The sequence below is a fragment of the Benincasa hispida genome, chromosome 7 (assembly GCF_009727055.1).
Source record: "Benincasa hispida cultivar B227 chromosome 7, ASM972705v1, whole genome shotgun sequence".
NCBI classification, from domain to species: Eukaryota; Viridiplantae; Streptophyta; class Magnoliopsida; order Cucurbitales; family Cucurbitaceae; genus Benincasa; species Benincasa hispida.
The window spans coordinates 28,900,203-28,913,091 of NC_052355.1; the positions used below are offsets into that span (position 1 = coordinate 28,900,203).

Here is a 12,889-nt window from a genome sequence, read left to right on the forward strand (position 1 = left end):
GTCATGAAATATGTAGGTCTTAGGTTTGAACGAACATGGCTTAGCCATTTAATTTTGTACCTTTTTTTCTTAAAAAAAAAATCTAATTTTGTACCTAAATATATAGGTTTAAACTTCATTTAAATAATTTTTTCAAAAAAAAAAAAAAAANTTTTTTTTTTTTTTTTTAAAAAATTTTAGTGTGCCCCTATGCTATAGAGGTAACAAGTCCATGATTCCGAGCTCAACAAATAATTGAAATTTCATAGCATCAACATTTGTATCTACACCAATTTTATAAAATGAAGTTTATAAGGATTGCAACCTCATTCCAGAACGGTATTTATATTTATGCATTCTATTAAATTATTTAATTATAATCATAATTTATCATGTAACAAATTATTCATATTTTTTTAAAGTATTTTAATCTTTTTTTATGTGTATAGTAATGCTAAGATACATAGAGATAAGTTTATCTCGTGATACAACTAGGTATTACTATTTAAAATTATCCATGCTTTGATATTTTTTTTTTCAAATCACAACTTCTCTAAACTACAAATTCATTATTGCTATCACGTGTGAAGACAATGCATTTTCTCCTAACAACAACAATGGTAATGAAATTGAAATTGAGTCCAATTTGTGAGATGTATCCTAACTATAGCTAAATTATAACTAATGAGTACAATTTTTTAATGTTTTTCATGAAAATTGAATCAACATTTTCATCATATCTTTGAAAAAAATCTATGTAACATTGAAAATAAGCAACAAAACGTCTATAATAATAAACGGTTAAAAACATCAAGTTTTTAAAACATCAACTATCTTTATTTATCCGTCTAAATAATTTATTTAAACATTTCATTTTTATAAAAGTTTCAAAAATATTTATCAACATCATGATATGATTTGATCATATTTTCATCGACATTTTAAAAGAAATTTTAAACAATAAATCTTGAATGAAAAAAAAAAGAAGAAGAAGAAGAAGAAGAAAAGGAATGCTCATGCAATGCACGTAGAGATGCCATCATCGTCAAAATTAATGATCGGACGGCGGTGGTTTAGAGTGTGTGTGACTGCATATTTTGTGAAATGGAAGAAAATCATCTCCCAATTTCAATTTCCCCTTCCCTGCGAATTGTTCTTAATTTCTTCCTTATTTTTCGATTTGAAACTGAATTTCGCTGAATAATTTCCCATTTTCAATTTCATCATATGCCCCTTCAATCTCAATGACACCCTCAAATCTCATCGTTCCTCTTTTAATCTTCTTCTCAATTCACTACTCCATTTCATTCCCTTCTAATTTCTCTCTTCTTCCATCTTCGCCTATGGATTCTATCTTCTTTACCCCACGATTCCTTCACTCTTGATCCAGGATCTTATTTCAGGTCTGTAATTCTTTCTTCTTCTTCTTTTCATTCCACGATCATTTCCGATTCTCTATTATTGTGGGGGATTCTGGGTTGTTCTTGTTTTCTTCATTCTCCAATCTTTTGGGGGCTTTCAGGTTCATGGGATTTTCAAACTTCTTCTGTTTACTCCGTCACAGGTTGAATCGGTGGGCCGGATGCGTGCTTATTATATGAATTTTTACATGCGACTAATTCTGTCTGTATTCTTTTCAAAGTCTGCGTAGATTGATGATTTGCCCACTTTTAATCCTTCCATTGGTGGGTCATCTGGTTTTCGAATTTTAAATCTGTTTGTGAACGTTTAATTTTATATTGTGTTTTGTCTTTTTTTGGTGTGAGGGAAGGTTGGGATTTTAGAGTTTAAAATCCCTGAAGATGGCTTCTGGGAGTAATACAGATATGCTATCAATACCTGATGAAGGTCACCAAGTACCTCTTGGAAATTTTGAAGATAATTTGCGGACTGAGCTTGAACTACTTCTGAGAGAGAATTCTAATCAGTCGGTAGCAGGGAGAGATGGAGATCTGAATATTTACAGGAGTGGTAGTGCTCCTCCAACAGTTGAGGGATCGTTAAATGCTGTTGGGAGTCTTTTTAGGAGTTCTTATTACAATGAGTTGAATACTAAGAGTGGTAGTAATGATGGAGTTTTGTCAGAGGATGAGATTCGTTCACACCCAGATTATCTTTCTTACTATTACTCGAACGATTATATCAATCCAAGACTTCCTCCTCCATTAGTATCAAAAGAGGACTGGCGTGTTGCGCAGCGGTTTCAGGGCAGTGGGTCTTCATTGGGACGGCAAGGGGATTGGAACTGGAAGAAGTTAGTTGATGGCAATACTAGTTCATCATTGTTCTCTATGCAGCCTGGAAGTTCTGTACAGCGGACAGATAAAAATAGTAGCAATTTGATGGAGTTTGGCGATGCTAAAGGAAAGAACCTCTCTAGGAAGGCTCTATCTGAGTGGCACGATAGAGGGAGGGAGGGTTTTGTTGGATCATGTGGTAATGGACTCGGTGCAAGAAGGAAAAGTTTTGCTGATATTGTTCAGGTAACTGATCTAACTATTCTACATTATATCTAGCTTGGTCCCTGTGATCATCATCATATATTTTCCCCGGATTTTTAAGCGCACCTGTTTGTGGTTATCTTAAATACATAACAGTTTCATGTGTTGTTGAATGTAATAGGAACTTCAAGATTTTATTTCTTGGTTGTTGTTGTGAGAACAAAGTATGTTCTAATTGGTTATCAAGACAAGAATTTAGAAATCCCATCAATGCTTTCGGAACATAAAAAGATAAAGAAATCGCATAAGACACGTACAAGACAACTGAGTATGAGTAATTACTAATTTTAACTTACAAGGATGGAACATATATACATGTGTTGGGGAGAGATTGATTTCTGGTCTTTGTATGCTATTGAGGATTTGTTATAAAAGCTCTCCTGTCCCTCCCTAGTACTGAGGAAAGCTCTGATTCTATCTTTCAGTTTGTTTGGTGAGATAGATATGTGTATTGTCTTCTGCTTAATCTTAGCTTCTTACCAAATAAAATGATATAGGGTGGGAATAATTCCCCTGAGAACCCTATACAGCAAATCAGCAACAGAGTTGTACAGTAGCTTTTAATGGTTCGGAATTATGATTATCATTCGTTTTAAGCCTTTAATAGATGTCATATAGGAGAGATTTTTTTCTTCTTTTTGTAGTATTAGATAACATGAGGTTCCATCTCAAAATCAATTGGTAATGAGAGGAGTAGTCCATGGGTGAGGTTCCTTAATTTTTTCAATGTGGGATCCTCAACATCTCCCCTCCAAGTTTTTTTTTTTTCTTTTTTGATTATACTATTAAGGACATCTTCCTTAACTGGGGTGCTTTTATATCTTCTTTGTAATCAAGCTAGTAGTCTCTTTGTTTTTTGTTTTGATAGTTTCATCTTGTAAATGGATATGATGAGGGTGCTATGGGGGTGTCAACCTAGTTGAGATGCTCAAATGCACCTACTGATCCATAGTTCTCCGAATTATCATGCTTATTATTATGTATCGATGAATTTTGAGCTTTGTATATTGAGCATTAATCTCTTTTCATTATTTCAATGAAAATTTTGTTTCTGTTTAAAAAAAAAAAAGCATCCCCTCAGGATGGTGCCTCTTTTGGGTTCACCATACTTGATTGGATCACAATTTCTTTTTCTTGGACTGAATACCCGTTTGGGTTTTATGGGTTCCGATACCATATAAGATAACATGAGGTTCCATCTCAAAACTAACTGAGAATGAGAGGAGTAGCCTGTCTATCTTATAAAAAAGTTTGAGGTCCCTTGATTTTTCCAATGTAGGATCGTCAACATGCAGAGATCTGGCATGGAATTTATTCTTTAGCTTCTTTCTTCTAAGTTGAGATCCAATAATTTTTTTTTTTTATTATGCTACTTTAGTTCATTATCTCGAAGTCACCTTGGTTTGGCAAGTGATTTCTCCAAATTATACTGTTTTCTCATTTTTGATAAATATGGTTCAAATTATACTTTGATGATACTAGTTTATTACTTTGTTCGTAGCTTGTGGTTCTTTTAATTTTTCCTTGTCTCAGCTTATGCTAGATTTGGTTATATGGGTGGATACATGTCTTCAGAACCATCTTATAGATCTCATCGGCTTTCTCCTTGTTTAGTAGGCAGACATTTCTTAATTTAATGCACTAAATATTAACAGACTATATTCTGCAGGAGGGACTTGGTGAATCTGCTTCCTTGTCTGGCCAATTGTCACGCCCTGCAAGTCATAATAATTTTGGTGATGTTGACAATATGGGAATGACTGATATAAAGCCACCAGGATTATGTAATGGAGTGGATCCTATTGAGGATTTGCATAACTCAGGCCCCCCTGGCTTTGTTGGAGTGCAGAGTCATAATAAAGCAGTGTCTCATTCATTTCTGAATCCGAATTGTTCAACTCTGTCGAGAAGCACAACTCCTGAACCACAGCTAGTTGGACGGTCTTCAAGTTCTGGTCTACCTCCTGTCGGCAGTAGAGTTTTTCCCGTGGAGAAGAAGAACATTACTGTGTCCAAGGTCCAAAATGGTTATTCTGCCGGGTTTACCGAACTGCCTGACATTTCTGGTTTACACCTGTCGTCAACTAGACCTAAAGACGGAGTCAATGGGGTGCAATCTCGACTTCAACTGGATCTTGGTGAACAGTCTGATTTCATGATCAACTTATCCAATGGTATTCACACACGTACCCTGCCTGAGCTTAGTGACAAAAAACTCTCAAAACCAAGTGATAATATTGACCTGGCAAGGAAAAGTGGGATTGTAATGAACCCTAGAGCGTCTACAATGAGTTCTCACGATCATGTTAACTTTCCCAAAAGAACTTCTTCTTTTACCAGTCTATACTCTAAACCAAATTCATCAGGCTTTGTAAGTTCAGACGGGCCTACCAGACACCTTCAAAATGCAAACCTTCAGAGTGTGGATTTGGCTGGATACACTTCTGGTGACTTTTCAATAAATATGAATCACAATTCTGCTATGAATAGTTATGGAACTTCTGATCATATCAAGCTGCCATCTGGAACCTCTGATCGTGCAAGCCATGCTGGATCTAGTTTGCAACCCCATAATTACTATGGGGTTTCTCAAGGAGACTTGCAAGGCCTTCGAAGTGCCTATCTTGAAGCCTTGCTTGCTCAACAAAAGCAGCACTATGAGCTGTCACTTTCAGGTAACTCAAGTGTTTATAATCACAGATTGTATACAAATACTCCATATGGTTCTGGCATCCCGTATTTGGCGGACCAAGCATTGGATTCTGGTCTTTCTTCTGTTGGACATGGTGGTACGATGCTGCAAAATGAACGAATCCTACGCTTTAACTCAATGATGAGAAGTTCTTCAATAGGAGCCCAGGGGTCTTGGCAGCCGGATATTGGCAATAATGTAGATAGAAGTTTTCCATCAACTTTATTGGATGAGTTCAAAAGCAACAAAACTAGATCTTTTGAGCTTTCAGACATTGTTGATCATGTCATTGAATTCAGGTGCGCATGGTCTATTGGTGTTTATTTTACGTATTTTATTCTTGGCACATTTTTTCCTTAAAAAAAACTTCTTTTATAAGAAACATAGGTGTATATTCATAAAAGAGCCAAAAGAACGACCTAGGGCAGGGATAGAAGAGACCCCCTCCCACAAAACTAATAAAAAAGAGCCTTCCAATTGTTAATAATCATAAGAAAGCTTTAATTACAAAAGAATTAGTGTAATTTGTGCACCACCAGGAGGTTGTATGTTGAACAAAAGCTCAAAAAGAATCAAAAGAAGCAAACTTATCTTCAAACATTCTACTATTCCTTTTTTTCTAAAGACACCACAAAAAATGCAAGAGTAGCACATCTCCGAAGGATTTTCCTTTTCCACATAAACTTCCGCCATCAAGATCATCCATCATCCAATCATCAATTTTCTTAGGGAAATAGATAGCCACCCCAAAAGTATTAAAAAAAAATATGCCACCCTTTAGAAGCAAACTCAGAATGCAAAAATAATTGATCCATAGTTTCTATCTCTTTAAGACAGACAACAAATGGAAGGGAGAGGGCCTAATTTGGGAACTTCCTTTGAAGCTTCTCATGAGTATTTAGACCTCTATAAGCAAGGGACTGGAGGAAGATCTTCACTTTCTCTGGAATTTTAAGCTTTCGGATAAGGTTGACAATAGGGAAGTTATTTTTCATGAGCTCCCTTAGTCAGGTTTAGGAACGTGGACTTGGTAGAGAACTTCACCAAGGAGTTGCTCTTCCAACGTAAACTGTCCTTGTTTATGTTCACCACCCAAGAATTCAACAACTAAGCAAGAGCAGTGGAGATACCAATTTCTCTATCAAAGAGGTTTCTTCTCAACGCCAAATCCCAAGATTGGTTCAAATCATTCCAACAATCAATGACAACAACATTTTTTAGTGGAGATAACGTAAATATCTTGGTACATATCGCAAGAGGTTGGGGGCACACCATCCATTTTCCAAAAACCTCATCTTTCTTCCATCTCCCACAACAAACCCTTGACTTGAACTTCCTTTTGTCTTGAGGCACAAGGGAACTCCAACTGCGATCATCACCCCATAAATAGCACTAATGACATGCCTCCAAAAGGCGCTCTCTTCATGGAAAACCTCCACGACCACTTCATTAAAAGAGCACTATTTTTCTGACGATGGGAGCCAATTTCGAGCCCCCGCATAGATCACTGGAAGAGGTCCAGTTCCATCTAACAAGATGGGTGGTCGAATTACAAGTACCTCCATTCCACACAAAGTTTCTAACGATCTTCTCCAAGCGCTTAATAGATCTCTTTGGGGCTTGCATCAAAGAGAAGAAATTACACAACAAACTATTGAGAATCGATTGAGCGAGAGTTAACCTACTACTTCTCGATAGAACCAAGCCACACCGGTTATCAATCTTCATTTAAACTTCTCCTTAAGAGTTTCCCACGCCACCATGGCACCATGCTTTCCCCCAATGGTAAACCCCAAGTAGTTGAAGGGAAAGTTTTCCACTTTACTTACACCCCAGAATGGAAGCATGAAAATCAATCTCTTCAAAGCTGAGATTAACCCCAATAAGAGAGTTTTTGGAAGCGTTTTGGGAAGGCCCGATCCCAACAAGAATAAATTGACAATAGATCACTAAGCCATCAAGTTTCCATCATTTAATTATATTATTTTATATTTTTTTGCTAATTCTTGGTCTCCTATATTGTGTAGTATGGATCAATATGGAAGTCGTTTTATCCAGCAAAAGTTGGAAACAGCCAATGTGGACGAGAAGACAGAGATATTTCCAGAAATAATTCCACATGCCCGTACCTTGATGACTGACGTCTTTGGGAATTATGTCATTCAGAAGGTAAATGCTTTTATAGTTCTTTGTATTCTTCAATGGCTTGTTATATTCAAATCTTGAGTTGATTGTTCATTACAGTTTTTCGAACATGGTACTGTAAATCAAAGGAAGGAGTTAGCCGATCAACTTTCAGGGCATGTTTTGCCTCTTAGTCTTCAAATGTATGGATGCAGAGTGATTCAGAAGGTTCTTTCTCAACTCTCTTCTGCTTAAGAATGTTTATTCATTCAGCAATGAGTATTAGTGTTGGGTGAATTTTATTTTATTTTATTTGTTTCCTTGGGTTATGAATGCCTCCGTTGTTCTATTGGAAAAATTAAATGCAAATGTCATTAAGTTCATCTGATTATAAATATTGGCATGTATTTTCCTCATCTAGTTTATCTGTTAGGACTTATATTGGGTGAACCAAATGAGACAGTGTTGCTTTATATAAAGGGGAAAAAAACAAATACTAATGCAGGCTTTGGAGGTAGTTGATTCAGATCAACAGACTCGAATGGTTGCTGAGCTTGATGGTTCCGTAATGAAATGTGTCCGTGATCAGAATGGTAACCATGTTATTCAGAAATGTATCGAGTGCATCCCTCAATATAGAATTCAGTTTATTATATCAGCATTTTATGGCCAAGTTCTAGCACTATCCACTCATCCTTATGGCTGCCGTGTTATTCAGGTAACTAGTTTGTTTCTCCTATACATTTTTTATTTATTGAGATTACATATATTGATTACTCTGCTCTTGATGTTGTAGAGGGTACTAGAGCACTGCGATGATTTGAATACACAACAAATTATCATGGATGAAATCATGCAATCCGTTTGCCTCCTGTCACAAGATCAATATGGAAATTATGTTATTCAGGTAAACAGAACTTCTTCTGTGGTGGTCAATTTCTGTATGTATGTACATGTACCTGCATGTGTAATGGCATCCTGATCGTTTGTCAAGAAATTAGTTGATTCATATGTGATTTATTCAACTTGGGATGGTCATTATAAGGTGAGCAACGTCGTGCCATTTATAGCTCTTCGGTGCTTTATTTAGTTGCAACTACTTATAATCTGATTAGCCTTTACTTGTTATTTTCGATTGTAGTTTGAAATCTGACCGTTCTGTTCATCATAGGTTGATTTTATTATTGCCCTGGAACAATTTGTGACGTTATTTAAAAAAGATCTGTTCTATAGGTTGTATACATGTATCCAAGGAATAATTTTGTGCCCTTTCTTTTGCAGCATGTACTTGAATTTGGTAAGCCACACGAGCGGTCTGCTATTATAAGTAAGCTTGCAGGACAGATTATAAAAATGAGTCAGCAGAAGTTTGCTTCTAATGTTGTGGAGAAGTGTTTAACATTTGGCAGTCCTGAGGAACGTCAATTACTAATCAACGAGATTCTTGGTTCTACTGATGAAAATGAGCCCTTGCAGGTCTGTTAGATTCTGATCTTTAAATGCTTGCATATACCGCCTTTGAACACCAAAGAGTAAGCATACATACATCCTGTTTTTCGCTTTAAGTGGAGATTCTGTGAACTCGCTCTAACTGTGTGCAACTTTATCTGTGAATTTACTTTGTGAAGAGTCTAGTTGAATTCATGTTTCCGTTCTGCAATTCAGTCTTTTTATTCATGCCTTAATATCTGTATCTTAACTTTTCCAACAGATAGGAAGGAATGTTTTCCTATTACTATTGGAAAGGATATTATATAGAGGATGATAAAAAGGAAAGTTCATGGAGATAATTAAATGGATGGCTAACAGTAAATTTCATGCATACAATGCTTGTATCAATTCGGTGGGGAAATTTTTAGGATACAAATAATTTGGTATGATAAAATGAAATGTTACAGGCAATGATGAAGGATCCGTTTGGGAACTACGTTGTCCAAAAGGTTCTGGAATCATGTGATGACCATAGTCTCGAGTTAATTCTCTCTCGCATCAGAGTTCACTTGAATTCCCTCAAGAGGTATACTTATGGTAAACATATCGTATCTCGAGTTGAAAAGCTCATCACAACTGGAGGTGAGCCATTCTTTGCTACGCCTACAACTCTGGATTTCTTTCTAGGTGTGGTCGCAACTCATCATGCTAAACTTGTTTGTTCCTTGCTTGCAGAAAGGAGAATTGGACAGTCGTCATCTTCCTCGTTCTCTTCGTCATAGAGCAGTTTGCCCATTTGCAGCAAGTCAGTCTCCTGCTGCCTTCATCAGAAAGAATTTCATTTCATTTTCTTCAGGTTGTGCAGTGACAGAAAATGTTAGAGAGTGATCTTTCAGCTGACAGGATAACAGTAATTTGTAAATAAACAAGAAAATCCATAAAGCCAGCGTTTATGGAACAGGGGCAGTGCAAGAAAAGGGTCCCTGTAAATGCTGTCTCTTATACACATCTAGATGTGTATAAGAGACAGTATATATATTATGTAAAGCTAAACCCAAATTGTAAATGACTGGTAAAGAAGCTAATATGATATAATATCTCTATGTATAAGGAAAAGCTATATATAACAACCTTGTAAGTGGAGTCTTGTATACTATCTTCCTATTTTCCACTGTCATAAATTATGTAAATACTCGATAATTTTCCAGAAGTAGTTTATTGCCTTCCCTAATGTTTCATTCTTTCCCATCTGATACAATTATCTGATATTATTTTCTTTTGGATGGTCTACTATGAATGGAATGTGAATATCATCATTTCTTTTTTGAGAAAAATGTGACATATCATCCCATTGGTCTTATTATATCATGAGAAACAATCAATATAATTATTAAATATGAAACTTTATTTTGATGGTTCTCCTGAAATTTCTCTTATTTACAACCACATCTAATGGTAAAACTTTGTGAGAGGTACCACTTCCAATTATCAGAAACTTCTCTCTCCTCTAAGTTGGAGGTTGTAACTGTGCTCTATATTTGGCTAGTTGCTTCTTGAGGTGGTTTTTACATATTGCTCATCAATTTCTAGTTCATGTTTTATTCAAAAGAAATATATATATATATAACATCGAGGTGGGGCGAAGGAAGTGCTAGAATAGTTATCACTTAAAAAGAGCTCAATCATCTCCTGCTCCACAAAAAAGGAGCAACTGCATTTTTAGAATGTTTAGAGAGCTAACCTAAATTGAAGTTTCAAGCAACCAAGCATTTGTAAACTGCCAGCCCTCATCTTCATCTTTGGTTGATTTTTGGTGACACGGTTTTCTATGGATCTCAATGAAACAAGAAATCTGGGTTCTTGCATGTTAAAATGAAATGAAGTGAGTAAATGGATGCCTATTTCCACAAAGGGCAACAAAAACGAAACAAAGAAAGAAAGTCCAAACGCAGCTGGGAAAGAAAAAAAAATTGGAGAAAAACTGCATACATTGGATAATCATTTGTTTTTTTTCTAAAAAACAAGTTTTGAAAATTTAAAAAAAAAAAAAAAAAATTTATTTTTAGAATTTAGATAAGAAACTAAATATTTCTTTAAGAGAATCATATTAAAGGAAGTGTGAGAAAACGAACCGAGTTTCCAAACACATCGCACTTCCACTCAGGTCGAGGCCGCCACTCGGTCCCCTCAGGGAGTACTCAATCAGTAATGTAATCTCATTAGGGTTTGTTTATCCTTCCTGTTTCGACCCCAAGAGATTAGGATAGGAACCACTTTGACTCTTGAAGAACGGCTTGACCTTTTGAAAGAATACAAGGTATTTTCAAAAAATAAAAATCAAATCATTATGAAACCCGGCTACAAAATACACAAAAGGGCTCCAAAGGTGAAGGAAAAGTACTAAAATCTTTAAATCCCAAAGGTGTCGGTGCCCAAACCTCCCAACATCTCTAGAAAATAAAAAGATGGAAGTTTGTTAAGGTTTCAATTGCATAACACGTCAATAGTCTTCATAGGAATCAAGATGAATTTCTAGAACAATGGACTCTGATTCTGTAAACTTGTCTAAGGAAGTATGAATGATTGAAGAGAAGGAATACCTAAAGGCACTCAACCATTAACACTTGGGAATTTCTCTTCCATCTTCATCAGCAGCATCCAAATCCAAGTCCAACACCAAATTTTCTCTATGAACAAGATGATTATTAAACCTCCTATTCTTCAAAATCACTTCAGACTCCTTCATCAGATTGATGTACTTTCGCCTGATTCTCAATATGGGGTGCCTCTCAATGGAAGATTTATCACAATAAGCCTCTTTAAGAATAGCAGTACAAGTCTTGTTCTTCAAAGACAAGTAAAACATGTGAGGATGTCTCTCAAATGCCTTATGAACCTTCTGAGGCAAACCCATATACTTTTTAAGGCATAGAAGCTTCTTCCTTTCTGCTGAATGTTCAACAAACAAACTAAGCATTTCATGGAGAAACCCCACCAATCTTTTCTCTGCTATATCACTATTTGGATCGAAATGGGGAAAACCTTCATAAGGAGATACATAAGGAAGCTTTTGAAACTCATTTAACCAATCCTCGATCTTCCTCCTCAGCCTTAAACCCTTTGAAGGGAAGAGTGGGAATTCAAGTGGCTCCATTCTTCCACCAGAATAAACCCCCCTTTTAATGGCGTTTTTCTGGATCACAGACATGAATTTCTCCTCACATTCCACAGCTAATCCCTCTAATCCATCTTCCATCTTCACTAACTTAAAAGACCCATCAAGATTAACTTCTGGTTTTTGCAAAAAATCATCAGGAATCCCTAAATACCATTGCATACCTTGAATAATCTTCAAAGGTAGAACGCGGTTCTTGCTCATCAATATGAACTTCTTTAACCTACAAATCAAATCCTCCCTGCAATTCTGATAAACCCTTTTTTCCTCGGCATCAATCTCAACTGCTTTTGGGGTCAACCTGAACCAAGGATGATTGTACTCCAGACCTGTAAACTCTTCAAAAATTGATGGGTAGAGCCTTAAAAAGCTTGCAACCCTGATCGAGACGCCCATTTCGAGCCCTCGCTTTGAGACGGCGGAAATTGGGATGCACCCATTTGGGTCTTGGGCGATGCAATTTTTGAGAGAGAGAATGGATTTGAGTTCAGCGGATTTGAGGATATGCTCGATCGAATCGTAATATGAATCTTTCTTCCACTTCATGTAGACATCGACATAACCGGACTTCTGAATGAAGGTATAAGGAGAATTTTGGCGGCTTTTTTGAAGGATTTTGGAGGCGGCTTTGTTGAGGAACATCGCTCTGAAGCGTGGGGGAGGCCAAAGAATCGGCTACGAGAATGAGAAGCCCTTACATTCGATCTTGAAAATTTTGTCGAATCAATGGTATTTGTTCATAATCTTTACACCCAATAGTCATACTGAATCAAAACTTCAAAGACAACTCTTTCGGTTTCAGTTTCATCAATTTTCTTCTACTTATTATTATTGTTATTATTTTAAATGGATATTGAAAATGAATTTTGGTAAAAGCGTGTTAATTATCTTAATTACCACTTAGACACTATTGATGAGGGTTCAAAGTGGCCAATGCTGGCATGAGAAAGAGTGTGAGCACAAGCATTAGTGAGACTGAAGAAGAAA

General features: G+C 36.3%; 2 protein-coding genes across 17 annotated transcripts; one reads left to right on the forward strand and one right to left on the reverse strand.

Annotated features, from left to right (window-relative positions):
- The first annotated feature begins 985 nt into the window (after positions 1–985).
- Positions 986–9,719, forward strand: LOC120081245 (pumilio homolog 4). Of its 3 annotated transcripts, XM_039035955.1 has the most exons (11): positions 988–1,382; positions 1,544–1,664; positions 1,751–2,462; positions 4,150–5,471; positions 7,200–7,341; positions 7,417–7,524; positions 7,802–8,014; positions 8,093–8,203; positions 8,578–8,772; positions 9,195–9,369; positions 9,463–9,719. In XM_039035955.1, the coding sequence occupies exons 3-11, from the start codon at positions 1,782–1,784 to the stop codon at positions 9,507–9,509; spliced, it is 2,994 nt and encodes a 997-aa protein (XP_038891883.1). In that variant the 5' UTR covers positions 988–1,382; positions 1,544–1,664; positions 1,751–1,781; the 3' UTR covers positions 9,510–9,719. The 3 variants fall into 3 exon arrangements, with proteins under 3 accessions (XP_038891882.1, XP_038891884.1, XP_038891883.1); XM_039035954.1 differs by having other exon boundaries at positions 986–1,382; positions 9,195–9,719; XM_039035956.1 differs by lacking the exon at positions 9,463–9,719 and having other exon boundaries at positions 986–1,382; positions 8,578–8,828; positions 9,195–9,323.
- On the reverse strand, positions 9,410–12,720 carry LOC120081246 (protein WHAT'S THIS FACTOR 9, mitochondrial). 14 transcript variants are annotated; one of them, XR_005482739.1, is made up of 4 exons: positions 11,328–12,720; positions 10,860–11,177; positions 10,469–10,579; positions 9,410–9,548 (listed from the first exon to the last, which is right to left on the reverse strand). XR_005482739.1 is itself a non-coding variant. In XM_039035959.1 (2 exons), the coding sequence occupies exon 1, from the start codon at positions 12,542–12,544 to the stop codon at positions 11,345–11,347; it is 1,200 nt and encodes a 399-aa protein (XP_038891887.1). In that variant the 5' UTR covers positions 12,545–12,720; the 3' UTR covers positions 9,414–9,548; positions 11,328–11,344. The 14 variants fall into 14 exon arrangements, 2 of the variants coding, with proteins under 2 accessions (XP_038891887.1, XP_038891886.1); XR_005482740.1 differs by having other exon boundaries at positions 10,469–10,586; XR_005482736.1 differs by lacking the exon at positions 9,410–9,548 and adding an exon at positions 9,575–9,710 and having other exon boundaries at positions 10,860–10,966.
- Between the last annotated feature and the right edge of the window lie 169 nt (positions 12,721–12,889).

Coding starts and splice junctions, on each gene's coding strand:
- LOC120081245 (XM_039035954.1), top strand. CDS start 1,782: ATGGCTTCTGGGAGTAATACAGATATGCTATCAATACCTGATGAAGGT. Junction 8,204..8,577: donor ATGGAAATTATGTTATTCAG/GTAAACAGAACT, acceptor TTTCTTTTGCAG/CATGTACTTGAATTTGGTAA. Junction 8,773..9,194: donor ATGAAAATGAGCCCTTGCAG/GTCTGTTAGATT, acceptor GAAATGTTACAG/GCAATGATGAAGGATCCGTT.
- LOC120081246 (XM_039035959.1), bottom strand. CDS start 12,544: ATGTTCCTCAACAAAGCCGCCTCCAAAATCCTTCAAAAAAGCCGCCAA.